General features: G+C 42.6%; 1 protein-coding gene across 1 annotated transcript in view; it reads left to right on the plus strand.

The window, feature by feature from the left end:
• FHIP1B (FHF complex subunit HOOK interacting protein 1B) overlaps window positions 1-23,833 on the plus strand; it is a 76,897-nt gene that overhangs the window by 36,570 nt on the left and 16,494 nt on the right. Inside the window, exons 2-5 of the mRNA XM_067466390.1 lie at window positions 4,206-4,574; window positions 9,461-10,141; window positions 13,771-13,929; window positions 20,111-20,197. Of these exons, the coding sequence (XP_067322491.1) occupies window positions 4,434-4,574; window positions 9,461-10,141; window positions 13,771-13,929; window positions 20,111-20,197 (1,068 nt within the window). The 5' untranslated portion in view covers window positions 4,206-4,433. The remainder of the gene's footprint in view (window positions 1-4,205; window positions 4,575-9,460; window positions 10,142-13,770; window positions 13,930-20,110; window positions 20,198-23,833) is intronic.

A 23,833-nucleotide genomic window follows, 5' to 3' on the forward strand; every position in this document is an offset into this window, starting at 1 on the left:
ATGCACTTCCACATCAGGTGCCTTTTAGAAATCCAGATTGCAAATGCACTTCTGCTGCAGGTGTCTTTTAGGAATTTAGTTTGCAAATGCACTTCTGCAGTGACTTTGAGGCACCCAGATTGCAAATGCACTTCTGCTCCAGGTGGCTTTTAGGAGTCCAGATTCGAAATGTACTTCAGATGCAGGTGGTTTTTAGAAATCCAAATTGCAAATGCACTTCTGTTGCAGGTGGCTGTTAGGAATCCAGATTGCAAATGCACTTCTACTGCAGGCGTCTTTTAGGAATTTAGTTTGCAAATTCACTTCTGCAGTGGCTTTGAGGCATCCAGATTGCAAATGCACTTCCACATCAGGTGCCTTTTAGGAATCCAAATTGCAAACACACTTTCACATCAGGCGCCTTTTAGGAATCCAGATTGCAAATGCACTTCTGCTACAGGTGGCTTTTAGGGATCCAGATTGCAAATGCACTTATTTTTATTTATTTATTTACAACATTTATATGCCGCCCTTCTCACCCCGAAGGGGACTCAGAGCGGCTTACAAGTAATATATAAATACAATATATTATATTATTACCATAGCACAATATTGGTATTATATTTTACTATTTTGTACTATACCGTTATACTATAATATTATTAGAAATAATAAGACATGCAATATAAAATAGTCGCCGATTCGCCGAGAAAGGCGGCATACAGATACAGTAAATAAATAAATAAATAAATAAATAAAATATGTTATTATTACTAGTATTACATTGTATCACATAATATTATCAGTATTATATGTATACACAATGTATTCATCACTGAGCTTGGAATCCCAGGTTGCAGCGGTGGCCAGGAGAGCTTTTGCACAATTCATAGAATAGAGAGTTGGAAGAGACCTCATGGGCCATCATCCAGTCCAACCCCATTCTGCCAAGAAGCAGGAATATTGCATTCAAATCATCCCTGACAGATGGCCATCCATACTCTAGTGTGATTTTTTTTCCATGTCAGGAACGACTTGAGAAACTTCAAGTCGCTTCTGGTGTGAGAGAATTGGCCATCTGCAAGGACGTTGCCCAGGGGATATTTCCCACATGTTCTAATGTTTTACCATCCTTGGGGGAGGCTTCTCTCATGTCGCCGTGTGGGGTGATGGGGCTGACAGAGGGAGCTCACCCGCTCTCCGTGGATTCAAACCGCCGACCTTTCGGTCAGTAGTCCTGCTGGCCTGAGGGTTTAACCCAATTGACCACTGGGGGCTCTCTAGTGTGATGAGGTCCATGATATCCCACTTAGATGATGGATTCAAGCCATCATCATCATCATCATTATCTACCAGTGCTTCCCAACCATTGGGCTTCAGCTCCCACAGCTGGTAAGCTGGCTAGGATTTCCAAGGGATGAGGTCCATGACATCCCACTTAGATGATGGATTCAAGCCATCATCATCATCACTATCATCTACCGGTGGTTCCCAACCATTGTGCCTCCAGGTGTTTTGTACTTCAGCTCCCAAACCTGATAAGCTGGCTGGGATTTCTGAGGGATGAGGTCCATGACATCCTACTTGGATGATGGATTCAAGCCATCATCCCCATCACTATCATCTACCAGTGGTTCCCAACCACTGGGCCTCCAGGGATGAGGTCCATGACATCCTACTTGGATGATGGATTCAAGCCATCATCATCATCCCCATCACTATCATCTACCAGTGGTTCCCAACCACTGGGCCTCCAGGGATGAGGTCCATGACATCCTACTTGGATGATGGATTCAAGCCATCATCATCATCCCCATCACTATCATCTACCAGTGGTTCCCAACCACTGGGCCTCCAGGGATGAGGTCCATGACATCCTACTTGGATGATGGATTCAAGCCATCATCATCATCCCCATCACTATCGTCTACCAGTGGTTCCCAACCACTGGGCCTCCAGGGATGAGGTCCATGGACATCCTTGTGCGCCAGCTGCGCCCATACCTTGTGAAGTCAGACTTGGCCATGGTGGTCCACGCTCTCGTTACATCTAGGATAGACTACTGCAACACACTACGTGGGGTTGCCTTTGAAGACTGCTCGGAAGCTTCAAATAGTCCAACGAGAGGCAGCCAGGTTAATAACTCCCCCTATGAACCATCACGGAGATTAAGATCCTCTGGGGAGGCCCTGCTTTCCATCCCGCCATTGTCACAGGCATGACTGGTGGGGATGAGAGACAGGGCCTTCTCGGTGACTGCTCCCTGGCTATGGAACTCCCTTCCTGGTGAGATCAGGTCAGCCCCCTCCCTCCTGTCCTTTAGAAGGATGGTCAAAACTTGGCTGTGGGACCAACCTTTCGGGACAGGGCAATGAAGGAGCAGTGGGAAAGATGACAGGGCCAATTGGATTTGATGCGGATGGCTAGGATGGTTTTAAATGGTGTTATTTTAAATGGTGTATTTTAATATTTTGATAATTTTTTTAAATGTTTATGTATTGTATCCAGGCATTGAATGTTTGCCATGTATATACTGTGCTCCGCTGTGAGTCCCCTTCGGGGTGAGAAGGGCAGAATATACGTGTTTTAAATAAATAAATAAATAAATATTATTATATATTATTAGCACAGTGCAGGAGACAAGGTGGGACTGTCTTCCTGGCCCCTCTCTTCACTCTGATCCCAGAGCAGCTCACTTCTGCAGCGGGTGTCTTTTAGGAATTTAGATTGCAAATTCACTTCTGCAGGTGGCCTTTGAGGCACCCAGGTTGCAAATGCACCTCTGCTGCGGGTGGCTTTTAGGAATCCAGATTGGAATTGCACTTTCTTGTCCTTGTCTCTCATTCAGTCATAGAATCCTAGAATCCTAGAGTTGGAAGAGACCTCCTGGGCCATCCAGTCCAACCCCTTTCTGCCAAGAAGCAGGAATATTGCATTCAAATCACCCCTGACAGATGGCCACCCAGCCTCTGTTTAAAAGCTTCCAAAGAAGGAGCCTCCACCACACTCCAAGGCAGAGAGTTCCACTGCTGAACGGCTCTCACAGTCAGGAAGTTCTTCCTCATGTTCAGATGGAATCTCCTCTCTTGTAGTTTGAAGCCATGGCTCCATTGCGTCCTAGTCTCCAAGGAAGCAGAAACTACAAGCTTGCTCCCTCCTCCTCCCTGTGGCTTCCTCTCACATATTTATACATGGCTATCATATCTCCTCTCAGCCTTCTCTTCTTCAGGCTAAACATGCCCAGTTCCCTAAGCCGCTCCTCATAGGGCTTGTTCTCCAGACCCTTGATCATTTTAGTCGCCCTCCTCTGGACACATTCCAGCTTGTCAATATCTCTCTTGAATTGTGGTGCCCAGAATTGGACACAATATTCCAGGTGTGGTCTAACTGAGGCAGAATAGAGGGGTAGCATTACTTCCCTAGATCTCTTCTTACTTAAGTTTTAAAACATTTATTTTATCACAATTCAAATCATGTGCTATACATCATTTGTTATTGTCATATGTTCCATATTGACAATGATGGTGGTTGGTGGTGGTAGACCTGGCAGTTGGTGATGGAAGGGTTAATGTAAGTCTTGGTTCTAAAGGGCTGAGTAGTTTGAGTAGTTTGAGTAGTAACAGTTTACAGGTAAAAGCAATTAAGGGTGAAGGTATGCAAGAGATGGGTTGCAGCTAGCTGTTACTGGATTTAAAGAGCTAACCTTGAGAGTGATCTTTACGAGAAAGGTATCTGTTGCATTTTGGTGGTGGACTCTGCTGGTTTTTCCCCCAGGTCTGTTGGGATTTTTCGGTATCCTGACCTGTCTCCTGTAATCCTGGAACCTTGGACCTTTGGACTGGTTTTTGACTATGGCATAGACTCTTGATCCCTGGACTTTGTTTATTGAACTCTCGGCATTTGACCACTGGACTGGACCCTTTTGACTACAAAGTTATTTTTGCTATCAGTTTTTGTTTATTCTGTAGCTGCGTGCTATCTTTGTGTTTTATATTTTGGACTATATAAACAGCCAGCAAGTAAGTGCTGTTTTAATTAAACTGTTTGATAAAACTGGGAGTTTGGTTAATCTCTACCTAAATAAGGTAGAATCCTGGCAACGTTACAGTTATATAGCGGACAAGTAATGTTCAATACAATCTGCAATACATTTTCTTTGCAGCTTTTGGGTTATTTTCCCACTTGTTGTCCCTGACTCGGCCTCTTGTTCCTCTCGCCCCTCACAGTGTGGTCTCGCCCTCTCTGTCTCGCCATGGGGCCCGCTGCCCCTCGGACCGGCTGCCCCTCGCTACCTGACCAGCTCCGCCCTCCTCTTCCTCCTCCTCCTCACTCAGCGCCCACCATGGCAGCCCCCACCAGAGCCCTACCAGGTGGTCGCCCATGACCCTTGACCTTCCCGCGGCCTCTCTGCCCCCTTCTTCTTCTTCTTCCTGTTCCTGGTCCTCGTCCTTCCCATGGAGAGGATGAGCTGGCTGAGCAAGCTGAACCCCCGGGGGCCGTCCGGGCATCGCTCCAGCCGGGCCCCCAGCCTCCAGAGCCCCGTCACGGCCGACCCAGAGACCTGCCTCATGGTCTTCAAGAACCACTGGGCCCAGGTGAGTGCCAAAAAGCAGTGCAGGGGGGGGGGGGGGGAGAGACGTGGACTTGAGTCTAATGTGCCTTCAATTAAACTTATGTTGTCCCAAAGTTGTAAATTATTGACAGACGTCTTCCATCCTGGAACATGTTGATTCCATCTCAGTTTCCAAACAGATGTTGACTCTGCTTGATTGGTGTTAGTAAATACAAGCAGCTGCATAATGTAAGGAATCTTGTAAACATTTAACTTAATTTTCAAAAGCCACTGTCTCTGATTAATGTAAGCACGATGTTTTTTCCCCAAAGTTCATCAAGTCAGCGATGTAAGGAATCTTGTAAACATTTATTTCTTAATGTAAGGAATCTTGTAAACATTTATTTCTTAATGTAAGGAATCTTGTAAACATTTAACTTAATTTTCAAAAGCCACTGTATCTGATTAATGTAAGCACTATGTTTTTCCCCAAAAGTTCATCAAGTCAGCAATGTAAGGAATCTTGTAAACATTTCCTTCTTAATGTAAGGAATCTTGCAAACATATAACTTAATTTTCAAAAGCCACTGTCTTTAATTAATGTAAGCATGTTGTTTTCACCCAAAAGTTCATCAAGTCAGCAATGTAAGGAATCTTGTAAACATTTCCTTCTTAATGTAAGGAATCTTGTAAACATTTCCTTCTTAATGTAAGGAATCTTGCAAACATTTCCTTCTTAATGTAAGGAATCTTGTAAACGTTTCCTTCTTAATGTAAGGAATCTTGTAAACGTTTCCTTCTTAATGTAAGGAATCTTGCAAACGTTTCCTTCTTAATGTAAGGAACCTTGCAAACGTTTCCTTCTTAATGTAAGGAATCTTGCAAACATTTCCTTCTTAATGTAAGGGATCTTGCAAACATTTCCTTCTTAATGGAAGGAATCTTGCAAACATTTCCTTCTTAACTTAAGGAATCTTGCAAACATTTCCTTTTTAATGTAAGGAACCTTGCAAACATTTCCTTCTTAATGTAAGGAATCTTGCAAACATTTCCTTCTTAATGTAAGGAATCTTGCAAACATTTCCTTCTTGATGTAAGGAATCTTGCAAACGTTTCCTTCTTAACGTAAGGAATCTTGTAAACATTTCCTTCTTAATGTAAGGAACCTTGCAAACATTTCCTTCTTAATGTAAGGAACCTTGCAAACATTTCCTTCTTAATGTAAGGAACCTTGCAAACATTTCCTTTTTAATGTAAGGAATCTTGCAAACGTTTCCTTCTTAATGTAAGGAATCTTGCAAACGTTTCCTTCTTAATGTAAGGAATCTTGTAAACATTTCCTTCTTAATGTAAGGAACCTTGCAAACATTTCCTTTTTAATGTAAGGAATCTTGCAAACGTTTCCTTCTTAATGTAAGGAATCTTGCAAACATTTCCTTCTTAATGTAAGGAATCTTGTAAACATTTCCTTTTTAATGTAAGGAATCTTGCAAACGTTTCCTTCTTAATGTAAGGAATCTTGCAAACATTTCCTTCTTAATGTAAGGAATCTTGCAAACATTTCTTTCTTAATGTAAGGAACCTTGCAAACATTTCCTTCTTAATGTAAGGAATCTTGCAAACATTTCTTTCTTAATGTAAGGAACCTTGCAAACATTTCCTTCTTAATGTAAAGAACCTTGCAAACATTTCCTTCTTAATGTAAGGAATCTTGCAAACATTTCCTTCTTAATGTAAGTAATCTTGCAAACATTTCTTAATGTAAAGAATCTTGCAAACATTTCCTTCTTAATGTAAGTAATCTTGCAAACATTTCCTTCTTAATGTAAGGAATCTTGTAAACATTTCCTTCTTAATGTAAGGAATCTTGTAAACATTTCTTAATGTAAAGAATCTTGCAAACATTTCCTTCTTAATGTAAGTAATCTTGCAAACATTTCCTTCTTAATGTAAGGAACCTTGCAAACATTTCCTTTTTAATGTAAGGAACTTTGCAAACATTTCCTTTTTAATGTAAGGAACTTTGCAAACATTTCCTTCTTAATGTAAGGAATCTTGCAAACATTTCCTTCTTAATGTGAGGAATCTTGCAAACGTTTCCTTCTTAATATAAGGAATCTTGTAAACATTTCCTTCTTAATGTAAGTAATCTTGCAAACATTTCCTTCTTAATGTAAGGAATCTTGTAAACATTTCCTTCTTAATGTAAGGAATCTTGTAAACATTTCCTTCTTAATGTAAGGAATCTTGTAAACATTTCTTAATGTAAAGAATCTTGCAAACATTTCCTTCTTAATGTAAGTAATCTTGCAAACATTTCCTTCTTAATGTAAGGAACCTTGCAAACATTTCCTTCTTAATGGAAGGAATCTTGCAAACATTTCCTTTTTAATGTAAGGAACTTTGCAAACATTTCCTTCTTAATGTAAGGAATCTTGCAAACATTTCCTTCTTAATGTGAGGAATCTTGCAAACGTTTCCTTCTTAATATAAGGAATCTTGTAAACATTTCCTTCTTAATGTAAGGAATCTTGTAAACAGTTCCTTCTTAATGTAAGGAACTTTGCAAACATTTCCTTCTTAATGTAAGGAATCTTGCAAACATTTCCTTCTTAATGTAAGGAACTTTGCAAACATTTCCTTCTTAATGTAAGGAACCTTGCAAACATTTCCTTCTTAATGTAAGGAACCTTGCAAACATTTTCTTCTTAATGTAAGGAACCTTGTAAACATTTCCTTCTTAATGTAAGGAACCTTGCAAACATTTCCTTAACTTAAAAAGGCCACTGTCTCTGATTAATGTAAGCCTGTTGTTTTTCCCCCAAAGTTCATCAAGTCAGCAATGTAAGGAACCTTGCAAACATTTCCTTCTTAATGTAAGGAATCTTGTAAACATTTCCTTCTTAATGTAAGGAACCTTGCAAACGTTTCCTTTTTAATGGAAGGAATCTTGCAAACGTTTCCTTCTTAATGTAAGAAATCTTGCAAACATTTCCTTCTTAATGGAAGGAACCTTGCAAACATTTCCTTCTTAATGTAAGGAATCTTGCAAACGTTTCCTTCTTAATGTAAGGAATCTTGCAAACATTTCCTTCTTAATGTAAGGAACCTTGCAAACATTTCCTTCTTAATGTAAGGAACCTTGCAAACATTTCCTTCTTAATGTAAGGAACCTTGCAAACATTTCCTTCTTAATGTAAGGAACCTTGCAAACATTTCCTTAACTTAGAAAGGCCACTGTCTCTTATTAATGTAAGCATGTTGTTTTTCCCCAAAAGTTCATCAAGTCAGCAATGTAAGGAATCTTGCAAACGTTTCCTTCTTGATGTAAGGAATCTTGCAAACGTTTCCTTCTTGATGTAAGGAATCTTACAAACATTTCCTTCTTAATGTAAGGAATCTTGCAAACATTTCCTTCCTAATGTAAGGAATCTTGCAAACGTTTCCTTCTTAATGTAAGGAATCTTGCAAACATTTCCTTCTTAATGTAAGGAATCTTGCAAACGTTTCCTTCTTAATGTAAGGAATCTTGCAAACATTTTCTTCTTAATGTAAGGAATCTTGTAAACATTTCCTTTTTAATGTAAGGAATCTTGCAAACGTTTCCTTCTTAATGTAAGGAATCTTGCAAACGTTTCCTTCTTAATGTAAGGAATCTTGCAAACGTTTCCTTCTTAATGTAAGGAATCTTGCAAACATTTTCTTCTTAATGTAAGGAATCTTGTAAACATTTCCTTTTTAATGTAAGGAATCTTGCAAACGTTTCCTTCTTAATGTAAGGAATCTTGCAAACGTTTCCTTCTTAATGTAAGGAATCTTGTAAACATTTCCTTCTTAATGTAAGGAACCTTGCAAACATTTCCTTTTTAATGTAAGGAATCTTGCAAACGTTTCCTTCTTAATGTAAGGAATCTTGCAAACATTTCCTTCTTAATGTAAGGAATCTTGTAAACATTTCCTTTTTAATGTAAGGAATCTTGCAAACGTTTCCTTCTTAATGTAAGGAATCTTGCAAACATTTCCTTCTTAATGTAAGGAATCTTGCAAACATTTCTTTCTTAATGTAAGGAACCTTGCAAACATTTCCTTCTTAATGTAAGGAATCTTGCAAACATTTCTTTCTTAATGTAAGGAACCTTGCAAACATTTCCTTCTTAATGTAAAGAACCTTGCAAACATTTCCTTAACTTTAAAAGGCCACTGTCTCTGATTAATGTAAGCCTGTTGTTTTTCCCCCAAAGTTCATCAAGTCAGCAATGTAAGGAACCTTGCAAACATTTCCTTCTTAATGTAAGGAATCTTGTAAACATTTCCTTCTTAATGTAAGGAACCTTGCAAACATTTTCTTCTTAATGTAAGGAACCTTGTAAACATTTCCTTCTTAATGTAAGGAACCTTGCAAACATTTCCTTAACTTAAAAAGGCCACTGTCTCTGATTAATGTAAGCCTGTTGTTTTTCCCCCAAAGTTCATCAAGTCAGCAATGTAAGGAACCTTGCAAACATTTCCTTCTTAATGTAAGGAATCTTGTAAACATTTCCTTCTTAATGTAAGGAACCTTGCAAACATTTCCTTCTTAATGTAAGGAACCTTGCAAACATTTCCTTAACTTAAAAAAGCCACTTTCTCTGATTCATGTCAGCATGTTGCTTTTAGCATGTTGTTTTTCCCCAAAAGTTCATCAAGTCAGCAATGTCACAAATTACTCATTTGTCACAGTTATTATCAGCAACTTTTAATTATAGTTCATTAAGCAGGCAATTAATCATTGCAGGCCTTAATCTTAGAATTGTATCTTCAGCCAATCTAGGCCCCGTCCATACACCTTTCATTCAATTCATTCATACCCACCTATATTATATCCACATCGTATTTTCTCATGACGTAAGTGCTCTGGAGTCGTATAACATCCGACCTGTTTCCGTGCAGGTGCTGCGGATCCTGGAGAAGCGAGGCCCGCCTTCCTCGTCCTCCTCCTCCTCTTCCTCGCGAGGAGGGCCCCCGGCGGACGACCTGAGCGCGGTGCGCAACAACACGTACCAGATGCTGACGCTGCTGGCGGAGGAGGAGCGCCCCCGCGGCGGGGAGGGCCCGTCCATGGGCCCCATCCTGGAGCTGGTGGTGTCGGAGCGGGTGCTGGAGCGGCTGGTGGGGTGGCACCTCCAGCGCGAGGCCCTCCCCGAGGAGCGCAAGGTGGAGCTGCTCAAGCTCTTTGAGATGCTCATCAGCCAGTCCCACCAGCCCTTGCTGGCCCACAAGCCGCTGCTGGCCCCACTCCTGCGCCTGCTGGCCCTCTGCGCCGGGCCGGCCTCCCCGCTCCTCGAGAGCAACCTGGTGCTGCTGCTCAGCCAGCTCTGCGTCTCCGTAGCCCGGGAGCCGGCCCTCCTGGAGCTCTTCTTCCTGCAGGGCCCCCCCTCTTCCTCTTCCTCCTCCTCTTCCTCCGAGGCGGGGCCCCCCGACCTCCTGCTCTTCTCCCTCCTGGTCCCCTTCATCCACCACGAAGGGGTCGTGGGGCAGCAGGCACGCGATGCGCTCCTCCTCCTCATGGCTGCTTCCGCCGGGAGCCACACCGTCGCCCGATACATTGCCGATGGATCCTACTTCTGCCCGGTAAGCAGTGGGGAGGGCGGGGGGGGGGGTGGTCAGGGGGTTCACTCTTCATCTATATACATAAATATGCAATGTTCGTTTGTGGGATTAACATAACTCAAAAACCACTGGACAAATCGACACCGAATTTGGACACAAGACACCTCTCAGGCCAATGAGTGGCCATCACTCATACAAACACTGAAAAGCACATCAGAAGAGACTTAAAAAGCCAAAAAATTAAAAAAAAATACATTGTATTGTCGAAGGCAGTACATTACAACGCATGTGCAAAACCACATATATGCACACTTACACATATATATACACACACACAAAACACATATCCACAGACTGGGCCACAGCAACACATGGCAGGGGATGGCTAGTATAAGATAAATGGCTAAATAATAATAATAATAATAATAATAATAATAATAATAATAATAAAAGTCTACATAGTAATATAATAATAATAATAATATAATAAAGTCTACATAGTAATATAATAATAATAATAATAATATAATAAAGTCTACATAGAAATATAATAATAATAATAATAATAATAATAATAATAATAATAAAGTCTACAAGTCTACATAGGGACCACTAAATGCAGCATTGCCCAGACACGCATCAAGGAACGTGAAAGGCACTGCAGACTCCTTCAACCAGAGAAGTCAGCCATAGCAGAGCACCTGAGGAACCAGCCTGGACACAGCATATTATTTGAGAACACAGAAATGCTGGACCACACCAACAACCACCATGTCAGACTACACAGAGAAGCCACTGAAATCCACAAGCATGTGGACAATTTCAACAGAAAGGAAGAGACCATGAAAATGAACAAGATCTGGCTACCAGTATTAAAAAAACTCCAAAATTATAACAGCTAAACAACAGAGAGGAAAAAACCAGGCACAGATTAACACCTCCCAGCAAGAGATTTTCCCAGGCTCAGGCAGGCCTTCAAATGCTAATGAAGGTGATCAGCTAAACATTCACACCTAACTGCAGCAGGGAAGAGCTCCTTGCCCCACCCCAGCCATTCCACAGATATATAAACCCATTTTTCCTACTTCCAACAGATCTCACTACCTCTGAGGATGCTTGCCATAGATGCAGGCGAAACGTCAGGAGAAATGCCTCCAGAACATGGTCCTATAGCCCGAAAAAACCCACAAGAACCTAATAATAATAAACTTTATTTATATCCCACCACCATCTCCCCCAACGGGGACTCGGAGCGGGTTACGTGAGGCCAAGCCCAAACAACAAATTACAATACGATAAGATACAAATTGCAATAAAATAAACAACATAACATTAAAGTATAAAGCATATAAGCAAATAAACAATATACGCAAAACATTAAAAAAAACCCCAGTAAATAGGCAGTCCAACCTCACTTTTTATGCAAAGGAGAAATATGTAATGTTTCAAGCCATTGGTTTATTATTGGGGATGAGGGGAAGGGACGGGGCCTTCCCTTGGTTTCATCATTTGAGTCCTGAATTCTAAACTAATGCCTCAACACAACAACAGCATAACAAACAACTCAAGCAAAATTGAAAACATAAGCAATAATAACAAAACATTAGACCATGACACAGTAAAAACTATGGCTGGGCAATGCAACTTGAAATATACAAATCAATGCAACTTTATCAATGCAACTTGAAATATACAAATATACAATAATAAAGCAGTATTGCCATTGTATATTATTATATATTATCAATAGTGTTATAATTAATATATTAGTATTATTATATTACAATATTAGGGGGCCCCTGGTGGCGCAGTGGGTTAAACTGCTGAGCTGCTGAACTTGCTGACAGAAAGGTCGGTGGTTCAAATCCTGGGAGTGGGGTGAGCTCCCGCTGTTAACCCCAGCTTCTGCCAACCTAGCAGTTCGAAAACATGCAAGTGTGAGTAGATCAATAGGTACTGCTCCGACAGGAAGCCTTCCAGTGGCCAAAGTTGAGCATTGCCTCCAGACGCTGGAGATGGAAAGGGAAACCTTTGCCTTTGTTTGTGTTTTGTTTGTTATTGTTCACTGTATGAAAGGCATTGAATGTTTGCCTATATGTGGAAATAACCCGCTCCTAATTTTTTATCTCATTAGAATCTTTAATTGTTTTATCCTCTCCATGTGGCCCGCCCACTGTTATCGTGACTGTGTTTATAGGAATGTTTTTTTTCCCTATGTAATTTTGTTGATGTTGTTTGTTGTTATGCTTTTGGTTTATTCTGCTGTAATATGTTGTTCGGGCTCGTCCCCATGTAAGCCGCTCCGAGTCCCCACTGGGGAGATGGTGGCGGGGTATAAATAAAGATTATTATTATTATTATTATTATTATTATTATTATTATTATTATTATACTGTAACCTGCTCTGAGACTCCTCAGGAAGATAGAGTGGAATATAAACAAAGTATATTGCTGCTGCTGTTGTTGTTGTTGTTATTATTAGGCCATTGGATGATGATGATGATGATGATGTTGAGGCTCAGCGTCCTGGCAGTGAAGCTACTACCAGTTGTAGGAGGAGAAGGAGTGATGCTGAGTTAGAGGAGGAACAGCGTCAGCTGAAATGCATTCGGGAGATTATTTTGGCACCTAGTGACTCTGAGGACTTTGCAGGATTTGGACCCGAAGACTTAGAGGAATTAGATTACAGGGGAGTAAAGCGTGTTGCCAGTGAGTCTGACAGTGATGAGGAAGTACTGAACAAACGGCTTAAAGATATAGCCGACAATTGCAGTTTGGATGATCAGGGATCCATTGATGGGGAAATGGAAGAGGGGCTGGACTGGACGTGTGTTAGAGAAATTCAGGACATATGTACACAGCCACGTCTAGCGACGAGTTGAGGGTTTCCAAGATACATGGCAGGCAGCTACGTCTTGGCAGGAGTCTGGACAGGATCAACGTTGGCAATGTTGGAGAGGTAATGAGCCAGCAGCTGAGGATAATGATCCAGGTGCAAGTGATGATAGTCAGTCCAGCGATAGTGACTGCTAATAAAATGAGGGCTTTGGGATGTGTAGCTTTGCAGAGGACAAAGCGTTGTATCGGGTGTTTTGTGCTGCCTTATCTCCTGTTTGGGTCCTGTGTGCCTCGACTCTGGATTGGACTACGTGAGTGACTTCGTCTTGCCCCTTGACTACGGAACGTTCCTGACTACGACAACTGCCTTTCGGACTCTTCTTGCTGCCTGTCTCCGTGTTTGACCTAGGACTGTTTGACTCCGCATTTGCCAGCGCTAGTTTTACTCCAGCTTTCCTTTTTGAGTGACTGAGTTCTGAGAAAATCCGGCTTTTCTCCTCCTTTGTTTACATGCTGGAAGGCCTTTTTGTTTTGCTAATTAGTACTGCAGTTTAAGTGCTATTAGCCTTGTTAAAGACCCATTAAAGACTCTGTTAACCCCTTATTTGCTGTGTTGGACAATCTTTGGGCTCTGGGTCACGACAGATGATGATGATGATGATGATTATACTGTAACCTGCTCTGAGTCCCCTTGGAAAGATAGAATGGAATATAAACAAAGTGTATTATTGTTGTTGTTGTTGTCGTCGTCGTTATTATTATGGCCATTGCTGGGGGCTCCCTTCTGACGGCTGCCTTCCTCCGACACCCAGGTCCTGGCCACGGGCCTCAGTGCCCTCTACTCCTCGCTGCCCCGGAAGCTGGAGGTCCGTGGGGACGACTGGCACTTCCTACGCCGGGAGGACTGGATCGGGGTCCCCTCGCTGGTCCTCTTCATGAGCTCCCTGGAGTTCTGCAATGCCGTCATTCAGGTAAGGGGCTGTGTGTTGGAGTCGGGGGGAGGCCTCAATGGGGCCGCACCCCAGCTGCTGCCTGTTCTCTTGTCCCCAGTTGGGTCAGTGGTCAATTAAGAGGCCACTTGGGCTCCTCCTTGCCTCCCGAGGCACCAACCATGGCTAGGAATGGGCCAGGATGGGGACTGGCTCTATGGGATGGCTGAGGTCACATAGGTGGGCTTATGGAATCGCCTGTTTGTCTCACTCCTGCATGTCAAGCTCCAGGAACTGGTTCTGTAGTTATAGAGCAGGCATGAGCAAACTTGGGCCCTCCAGGTGTTTTGGACTCCCAACTCTCACAATTCCTAACAGCCAGTAGGCTGCCAATTGACAGTAGTAATTTTACACCTTATAATGATAATAATAATAATACTTTGTTTATACCCCGCTCCATCTCCCCCAGGGGGACTCGGTGCAACTTACATGAGGTCATGCCCATCAGTACACTACACACATAGTAATAATAATAATAATAATAATAATAATAATAATAATAACAACAACATTTGTACCCTGCTACCATCTCCCCAAGGGACTCAGTGCGGCTTACATTATTATTACATAATAATACAAAAAAATAACAATACCAGGAAATAAGATACATAAAATGCAAAAATCAATATAATAAGCGAACAACAGTATAAAAACAAACAATTAAACACAAAGGATTTCACTGGGCAGGGCCACATTCAAGGATAAAATAGTTAAAACACTGGGAGATAGGACAATGTAAAATTATCAGGATGAGGATCCGAGAGTGAGGGAGGATTTAATTGCCCTAGCCATAAATAAAGTGCTTATAAGGACATTTTGTGCAAAGTTTGGTCAGGGAGTATCTTACATTTAATCACTGAAGGCACAGGTTTTCAGATTCCTCCTAAAGATTGCCAGTGTGGGGGCTTGAGTAATATCTCTGGGGAGTGAGTTCCAGAGCCGGGGGGCCACCACAGAGAAGGCCCTGTCTCTCATCCCCTCAAGTCGCACTTACGATGTGGGCGGGAGCGAGAGAAGAGCCTCTGGAAGATCAAAGAGATCATGTGGGTTCATAGATGGAAATGCGGTTGTGCAGGTAGGCGGGTCCCAAACCGTTCAGGTCTTTGTAGGTCAAAACCTGCACCTTGAATTGGGACTGGAAAATAAGTTATGAGTCCAGGAGGACACCCAAGCTGCGGTTTTCAGGGGGAGTGCAACCCCCGTCAAGCACAGGTTGCCGCCCTATACCTCGATCCAGCCTACAATTGACCTGGAGGACCTCTGTCTTGTCGGGATTGATCCTCAGCTTATTCATCCTCATCCAGACCGTCACAGCGGTCAGGCCCTTGTCCAGCACCCGAGGGTCTTCCTTGGAATTAGGTGGAAAGGAGTCGTAGAGTTGGGCGTCATCTGCATAGAGATCGCACCGAACTCCAAAACTCCGGATGACCTCTCCCAGCGATTTCATGTAGATGCTGAATAGCATGTGTAAAACATGTATCTCGTATTTGAAAGAATGCTTCCCTACACTGGGATAGAGTCTAGCAGTATTTTGTAGGGCTGGGCAGTTTCGTTTCGTTAATTCGTAATTCGTTAAAAATTCATTATTTTTTTGTTAACGAAGCGATAACGAACCATGTTGTTTCGTTATTATTTCCGCATGTCTGGGGCAAGTTTTATAGTTGTTTTTTGTTTAATTAGTGAAAAAAAATTATAATATCACACCAACAGTCAACAACAGAGGGAGAGGGAAGCTTCAGAAGTTTTTTTAGCGTATTGCGCGATCGCGGCCGCCATTAACGAATCGATTCGTTATTGTTTTGTAATTTTTTTACCATTTACGAAATTTCGTAAATATCGAACTTTTTTAAAGGAAAATTTCGGAATTCTTTTAAATATCGAAATGCAAAAAACCCCAAAAAACGAATCGATTTTAGAAACAAATTTTTCCGTTGTTATCCAGGCCTAGTATTTTGTCCTATCAAAGCTCTTAAGAAGAAATCTATGTTTATAAATACATATATATGCCAAATTTACATAAAGTATGCGAAGGTGACCTGATTGTCTAGCATTAATATTTTTCTGCCAATGCCATTATAGACCCGTCTTTGTATATTCTACTTCCATATTCTGCAAAAGGTTTCCAATTACTTTGAAAACCTTGAATTGTTTTGTTTCTAAAGCGACAGGTCCATTTCTCAAATTCTGCAAAGTTTAGCAGATGAGTCAACCCTTCACTCGCAGATGGAATAATACTTTGACCTACTTCCTGTGACCTACTTCCTCTCCCTCTTGAGGCTGGGTTTCGGGCAGGATAACCTTGTCTCCCTGCAAATTCGGTTCGTGTTCAATTGGTACTTTCCTTGTTAACAGACAGCCAACACGTAACCTCATTTTGTCAGAACTTGAAGATCCCACCAAAATAATCCTTAATATAAATCCTTGTTTCCCTGGTTGCTCCAGGGGTCAGAAACCATGCCCATCATCCTGTGAACCCCTTTGGGAAGAGATTCTGTTTGCCAGTCCCTCTGGGTTATATAACCTGTTATGGTCTTCTCTGACTTCCCTGTAATATATATACTATATATATATATGTACATACAGCAATATAATGTCTCATCTGGACCGTTATGGACATGATCTCAAAGGAGTCATAATAATAATACTGCCACAAGCCAGTCAAGGGGGTCCCAGTGGTGATCGGCACACTGGGTGCAGTGCCTCGAGACCTTGGCCTGCACTTAAACACAATTGGCGCTGACAAGATTACCATCTGCTAGCTGCAAAAGGCCACCTTACTGGGATCTGCACACATTATTCACCGATACACCACACAGTCCTAGACAATTAGGAAGGGTCCAATGTGTGATCCATCGTGTGATCCATCATAGGGGATTCTCCCCTATGAACCATCAAGGTTACTAAGATCTTCCGGAGGGGCCCTGCTCTCGGTCCCACCACCCTCGCAATCGTGTCTGGTGGGGACGAGGGACCGGGCCTTCTCGGTGGTGGCCCCTCGGCTTTGGAATTCCCTCCCACCAGAGATTAGATCTGCTCCTTCCCTCCTGACCTTTAGAAAGCTAATAAAAACCTGGCTTTGGAATATGGCATTCGATGATTGAGTCAATAAGCCTTGTCCACATGGAAGGATGGCGATGAATTGGGACTGTATTTGACGACTTGGCTTGTGTAATGTGATGATGTATTGTATTGTATTTTATATATTAATGTATAATGATGATGCACTGTGCTGTTTTTATATTACTGTATTTGAACATATGTTGTGAACCGGCCTGAGTCCCTCCTCGGAGGTGAGAAGACCGGTATATAAAACTTCTAAACAAATAAAATAAATAAATAAATCCAATTCAACTGCCAGCAGAGTGTCTGCTGTGGACTCATCTTGTTGTGTTTCTAATAATAATAATAATAATAATAATAATAATAATAATAATAGGAAGTGTCCGATGTGTGATCCAATACAATAGCCAGCAGAGTGTCTGCTGTGGACTCATCTTGTGATGTTTATAATAATAATAATAATAATAATAATAATAATCCAGCATATAGATCTCGTTTGCTGTGACATACTGTGGTTTTGTGTCAGTAAAATAATAATAATAATAATAATAATAATTTATTTATTTATTTATATTCCGCTCTATCTCCCCGAAGGGACACAGAGCGGATTACAACATACACAGATAGGCAAACATTAAATGCCTTAATACAATGGAATATGGGAGCCCCCAGTGGCGCAGTGGGTTAAAGCGCTGAGCTGCTGAGCTTGTTGACCGAAAGGTCACAGATTTGAATCCAGGGAGCGGCGTGAACTTCCACTGTCAGCCCCAGCTTCTGCCAACCTAGCAGTTCGAAAACATGCAAATGTGAGTAGATTAATAGGTACCGTTCCAGCAGGAAGGTAACAGCGCTTCACGCAGTCATGCCGGCCACATGACCTTGGAGGTGTCTACGGACAACACCAGCTCTTCAGCTTAGAAATGGAGATGAGCACCACACTCCAGAGTTGGACACGACTGGACTTCATGTCAGGGGAAAACCTTTACCTTTACTACAATGGAATAACAATGGCACACAAATACACAGAGTAGAGGTAAAGTGTTCCCCTTTCACCTATGGCTTTCTGAGGCGGTGCTCAACTCTAGCCATGGGGAGGTGCTCTTGATCCATTTCCAAGCTGAGGAGCCTGTTTTCCGTTGACCCAGTTGTGTTGCTGGCATGGCTGCATGGGCACCTTCCTGCCGAAGTCGTACCTATTGATCTACTCACATTTGCATGTTTTTGAACTGCTAGGTTGGCAGAAGCTAGGGCTAATATCATATGGTTTTCTGGGATTGTAGAGCTTTCCCACAAGAGAGGCAAACTCTCTTTGTGCTATAAGAGGATTTCATGAGACCAGTTGCTCTCGTTGCAATTGTGTAGTAACGGTGAGGCCGCGGATCATATTTTTGTTCTTGCGGACCACTCGTGGTCCACAGATCACAGGTTGGGAACCACTGCCCTAGAGAAAAGACCTTGGGAGGACAAACACGACTTGGGGGTCACTAGGGAGTGTAGATTAGATCTCCAACAGCAGGACCTTCAAGACAAGGCCTTGAAATCCAGGTGTCTCAGGCATGATTTCATGGGAACGTAGACAGAGCCTGGAAGGGCTTAAATTAGGTGTTCAGTTCCCAGCATTTCAGAGGAGACAACTTTGCCATTGGGGAAACAGTCTCCCGTTCATGTTACCAAGTTTCCAAGTCTTTGGTTCTTGTTATGTCAAGATTCTTGTTTCATGTTCCTACCTTGCCTGTGTATCTTAGAAGAGTGTTGCCTGGAAGAGTTTCCTGTGTTTATGTTCCTGGAGTTACCTTGGGTTAGGTTCTTGTAGGTTTTTTCGGGCTATAGGGCCATGTTCTAGAGGCATTTCTCCTGATGTTTCGCCTGCATCTATGGCAAGCATCCTCAGAGGTAGTGAGGTGAGGATGCTTGCCATAGATGCAGGCGAAACGTCAGGAGAAATGCCTCTAGAACATGGCCCTATAGCCCGAAAAAACCTACAAGAACCTAGTGATTCCAGCCATGAAAGCCTTCGACAATACAGGGTTAGTCAAAATGAATAGGCCAATAAGAAAATTAATTGTACCCGAATGTATGTTTACTGTAACCAAACCACAGCTACGTAGCGACAGATAAACTATCAAAGTTTTTTTTGAGCAACACACATGTACGTTAATGCCGCTAGGCGTCGCTAGGAGTCACTGTTTTCAAAATGGCGGAATCAGGCAAAGAGAAGGCGTTTTGTGTGATGACATTTGCTAAAACAATGTCAGTAATTACGGTCCAGCGAGAATTTCGAGCCAAGTATGGCAAGGAACCACCTCATCGACATTCCATTGTATGTGAAAGACACTGTGTTCCGACCTCCATTACCGCTGACCTTGGACGACTTAAAACAGCGCATATGTGCTGCATTCGATTCCATTACATCGGATGTGCTGCAACGGATGTGGAATGAAGTGGACTATCGCTTGGACGTCTGCCGTGTCACACGGGGCGCCCATATCGAACATCTCTGAAGGTGAGACAAAACTTTGATAATTTATCTGTCGATACGTAGCTGTAGTTTGGTTACAATAAACATACATTCGTCTAAAATTAATTTTCTTATTGGCCTATTCATTTTGACTAACCCTGTACATTACCTCTATGTTTTTGGATTACTAATTTTTGTGAAGTTTCCTTGGATTTCTTAAGAGACTATTCATTCAATTCTGGCTTGTTTTGTATATTGCTACTTTTGAATATAACACTTTTTCGCCTTTTATATTTTTTATTCAACGAACACCTTATTATTGGACTTTTTGGACTCTGGTGGTGTGCTGGGTGAAAAAGGTGCCTCAGCGCTTGGGTGCAACTCAGGGTTCATTTCATGGATCAAGCGTTCCTTGCTTTGATTGCCAAAGTCTGCATGTTATCATGCATTCCCGTTTCTCCATTTTGCAATCGTCCTGTTTCTCTTTTCTTGAGCTTCTTCTCTAGCTCAAACACTTATATTTACTACGAAGGTGTTTTGGGCCACTGCAGAAGGTTACCTTTCCAATGTAAACACTTACACAGCTGTTGGACCCTCTGGTGCTGATGCCCTGCCTCCTCCCCTCACCTGCCTTTCTCCTTCCAGGTGGCACACCCCTTGGTCCAGAAGCAGCTGGTGGACTACATCCACAACGGGTTCCTGGTGCCAGTCATGGGCCCGGCTTTGCACAAGGTAATTGGCCTATGTGGTGATTGGGAGCGGGGAGAGCTCCCCAAATGAGAACCAGCCCCAGAGATGAGGGCTACCCTTGTTTATTTTTATGTATGTATTTATTTACGGTATTTCTATTCCACCCTTCTCACCTTGCAGGGGACTCAGGGCAAATCACAATATACATATACATTAGGCCTGTGCGGTTTCGTTCGTTAATTCGTTATTTCGTTATTAAATCGTTATTTTTACCATATCCGAAGCGATTTCAAAACACATTTTCAAACCCGGAAGGGTTTAAAAATATCGAAACAGCAGCCCCATATATTTTACGAGCTTCAGCTCGTGTCGTTAATGGGATGGAGGCTGCTGAGTGCTGCTGGTGCCTGGGAGCCAATCTGGCGCTCCCAAGCACCCCAGCAGTGCACCGTGGCAGGAGCCGGAGCCGATTGGATGGGGCGCGCGCGCTCACCCTTACAACCGGCCTCCGCGCGCCATCCGGCTCCGGCTCCTGCGCCCTCCTCCTCCTCCTCCTCCTCCTGACACTTCCTGCAACACAGCTGGGAGGAGGAGGAGGAGGAGGAGGAGGAGGGCGCAGGAGCCGGAGCCGGATGGCGCGCGGAGGCCGGTTGTAAGGGTGAGCGCGCGCGCCCCATCCAATCGGCTCCGGCTCCTGCGCCCTCCTCCTCCTCCTCCTCCTCCTCCTAGCACTTCCTGCAACACAGCTGGGAGGAGGAGGAGGAGGAGGGCGCAGGAGCCGGAGCCGATTGGATGGCGCGCGGAGGCCGGTTGTGTGAGTTTTCAGGGCTGTATGTATGACCATGTTCCAGAAGCATTCTCTCCTGACATTTTGCCCACATCTATGGCAGGCATCCTCAGAGGTCTGTTGGAAACTAGGCAAATGGAGTTATCTAATATCTATGGAATGTCCAGGGTGGGAGAAATGAAAGCCATTCAATGCTAATCAAGGTGACCATTACTGCAACATTCACACTTACAAAATGTTTTGTAAATATTTACGAAATTTCGTAAATAACAAAACATTTTTTTGGAAAGTTTTGTAAATATTTTAAATATCGAAACAAAAAAACACCCCAATTACAAATCGATTTTAGAAACAAATTTTTTCTTGATCAAACAGGCCTAATATACATGGCAAACATTCAATGCCATAGACACACAACATATACAGACAGACACACAGAGGCTATTTAACATTCCAGCTTTTTCATGAGGGTATTTTGGCCTCCAGGGGAGCTGTTGCTTCACCATCCATTCCTGACACTGATGGAGTACTTCCTCATTCTTTGCTTGCTTGCTGGAGATTTTTATGCTGCCGTAAATGAGTTAAATTAGCTTAAATCGTCGAAACCCGCAAGCATTCCTGTTTTGTTTACAAACGATACAAAGGGTTCCCATTCTATCCAGAAGTTTCCCATTGGCTTCTCCTTGATCCAACAGTCCCACTTGTCCATTCCTTCCAGGTTTTTTTGGGGGGGGGGGTAATTTTCCTGTTTTGGGAGCCTAACGTAGTCCTACTGCTGTACAAAACTTGTATACATATTTTTTGACATGGAAAGCAATAAGGAAAGGCAAAAAACCTCCCCTGATTCTTAGTGGGATGACTCATAGTATCCTAGAGTTTGACGAGATCCACAAAGGCCATCCAATCTGACCCCAGTCTGCCAGGCAGGGAGACACTATCTGATCCCTCCCTACAGATGGCCATATGGCCTCTGGTTCAAAGCCTCCAGAGGTGTGCAAAGGACTCCCAGGCAGAAACCTTGTTTGTGTGTGTGTGAGTGTGTGCTTTCTTCTTCTTGTATTTGGTATTTTGTTTATTGTAGTCATATGTTCTGTATTTTACTGCAATGTCGTTTATTTTATTGTAATTTGGGGAGATGGTGGTGAGGGTATTAATAAAGATTATTATTATTATTATTATTATCTTCTATATAAATAAAATATATTGTTCGTTCATGGAGTTAACATAACTCAAAAACCACTGGACGAATTGACCTGAAATTTGGACACTACACCCCTAACAGACCAGTGAGTGACCACCACTCATAAAACCCCCAAAAACGTAGTGACAAGGACTTAAAACCCCCCAAAAAACTAAATGACAATACAGCACATGTGCAAAAAATGACTCCACCCCCTCCTTTGTGAGGGAAAAGAAAGAGAGAGTGAAGGAATAAGAGAAGGAAAGAAGGTGAGAAAGAGGGAAGGAAGGAAGGAAGGAAGGAAGGAAAGAGAGAAGGAAGGGTGGAACCAAAGAGCAAAGGAAGGAAGGAAAGTAAGAGACAGAGAAGGAAGAAAGGAGAGAAGGATAGAAAAAAGGGAAGGAAGGGATGAGGGAGGGAAAGAAGGAAAGAGAAAAGAAAGGAAGGAAAGAAAGAGGTCGGGAAGGAGGAAAGGAGAGACGGATAGAAAAATGGAAGGAAGGAATGAGGGAGGGAAAGAAGGAAAGAGAAAAGAAAAGGATGGAAGTGAAGAAAGGAAGGAAAGAAAGAGGCGGAGAAGGAAGAAAGGAGAGACGGATAGAAAAAAGGGAAGGAATGAGGGAGGGAAAGAAGGAAAGAGAAAAGAAAGTATGGAAGTGAAGAAAGGAAGGAAAAAAGAAAGAGGTAAACAAGGAAGAAAGGAGAGAGGAATAGAAAAAAGGGAAGGAAGGAATGAGGGAGGGAGGGAAAGAAGGAAAGAGAAAAGAAAGGATGGAAGTGAAGAAAGGAAGAAAAGAGGTAGAGAAGGAAGAAAAGAGATAGATAGAAAAAAGGGAAGGAAGGAATGAGGGAGGGAAAGAAGGAAAGAAAAAGGATGGAAGTGAAGAAAGGAAGGAAAGAAAGAGGTAGAGAAGAAAGGAGAGAGGGATAGAAAAAAGGGAAGGAAGGAATGAGGGAGGGAAAGAAGGCAAGAGAAAAGAAAGGATGGAAGTGGAGAAAGGAAGGAAAGAAAGAGGTAGAGAAGGAAGAAAGGAGAGAGGGATAGAAAAAAGGGAGGGAAGGAATGAGGGAGGGAGGGAAAGAAGGCAAGAGAAAAGAAAGGATGGAAGTGGAGAAAGGAAGAAAAGAGAGACAGATAGAAAAAAGGGAAGGAAGGAATGAGGGAGGGAAAGAAGGAAAGAGAAAAAAGGATGGAAGTGAAGAAAGGAAGGAAAGGAAGAGGTAGAGAAAAAAGGAGAGAGGGATAGAAAAAGGGAAGGAATGAGGGAGGGAAAGAAGGAAAGAGAAAAGAAAGGATGGAAATGAAGAAAGGAAGTAAAGTAAGAGGTAGAGAAGGAAGAAAGGAGAGACAGATAGAAAAAAGGGAAGGACAGAATGAAGGAGGGAAAGAAGGCAAGAGAAAAGAAAGGATGGAAGTGAAGAAAGGAAGGAAAGAAAGAGGTAGAGAAGGAAGAAAAGAGGGAAAGAGGAAAAAAGGTGGGCAGAGGAAGGAAAGAGGTAGAGAAGGGAGGAGAGAAGGAAAGAAAAAGGGAAGGAGAGAAAGAAAGGAGAAAAAGAGAGGGAAAGTTGGCCACAGCAATGCGTGGTGGGTACAGCTAGTATGTGTGTGTGTGTGGGTGTGTGTATGTATAGGTGGGATTGGCCATGGCCTCCTGTATTTTGGGGTTTGGGGTGTGACCTTGGGGCAAACCCCTCATTGAGAGCCCTCACC

The sequence above is a fragment of the Anolis sagrei genome, chromosome 3 (assembly GCF_037176765.1).
Source record: "Anolis sagrei isolate rAnoSag1 chromosome 3, rAnoSag1.mat, whole genome shotgun sequence".
In the NCBI taxonomy this organism is placed as follows: domain Eukaryota; kingdom Metazoa; phylum Chordata; class Lepidosauria; order Squamata; family Dactyloidae; genus Anolis; species Anolis sagrei.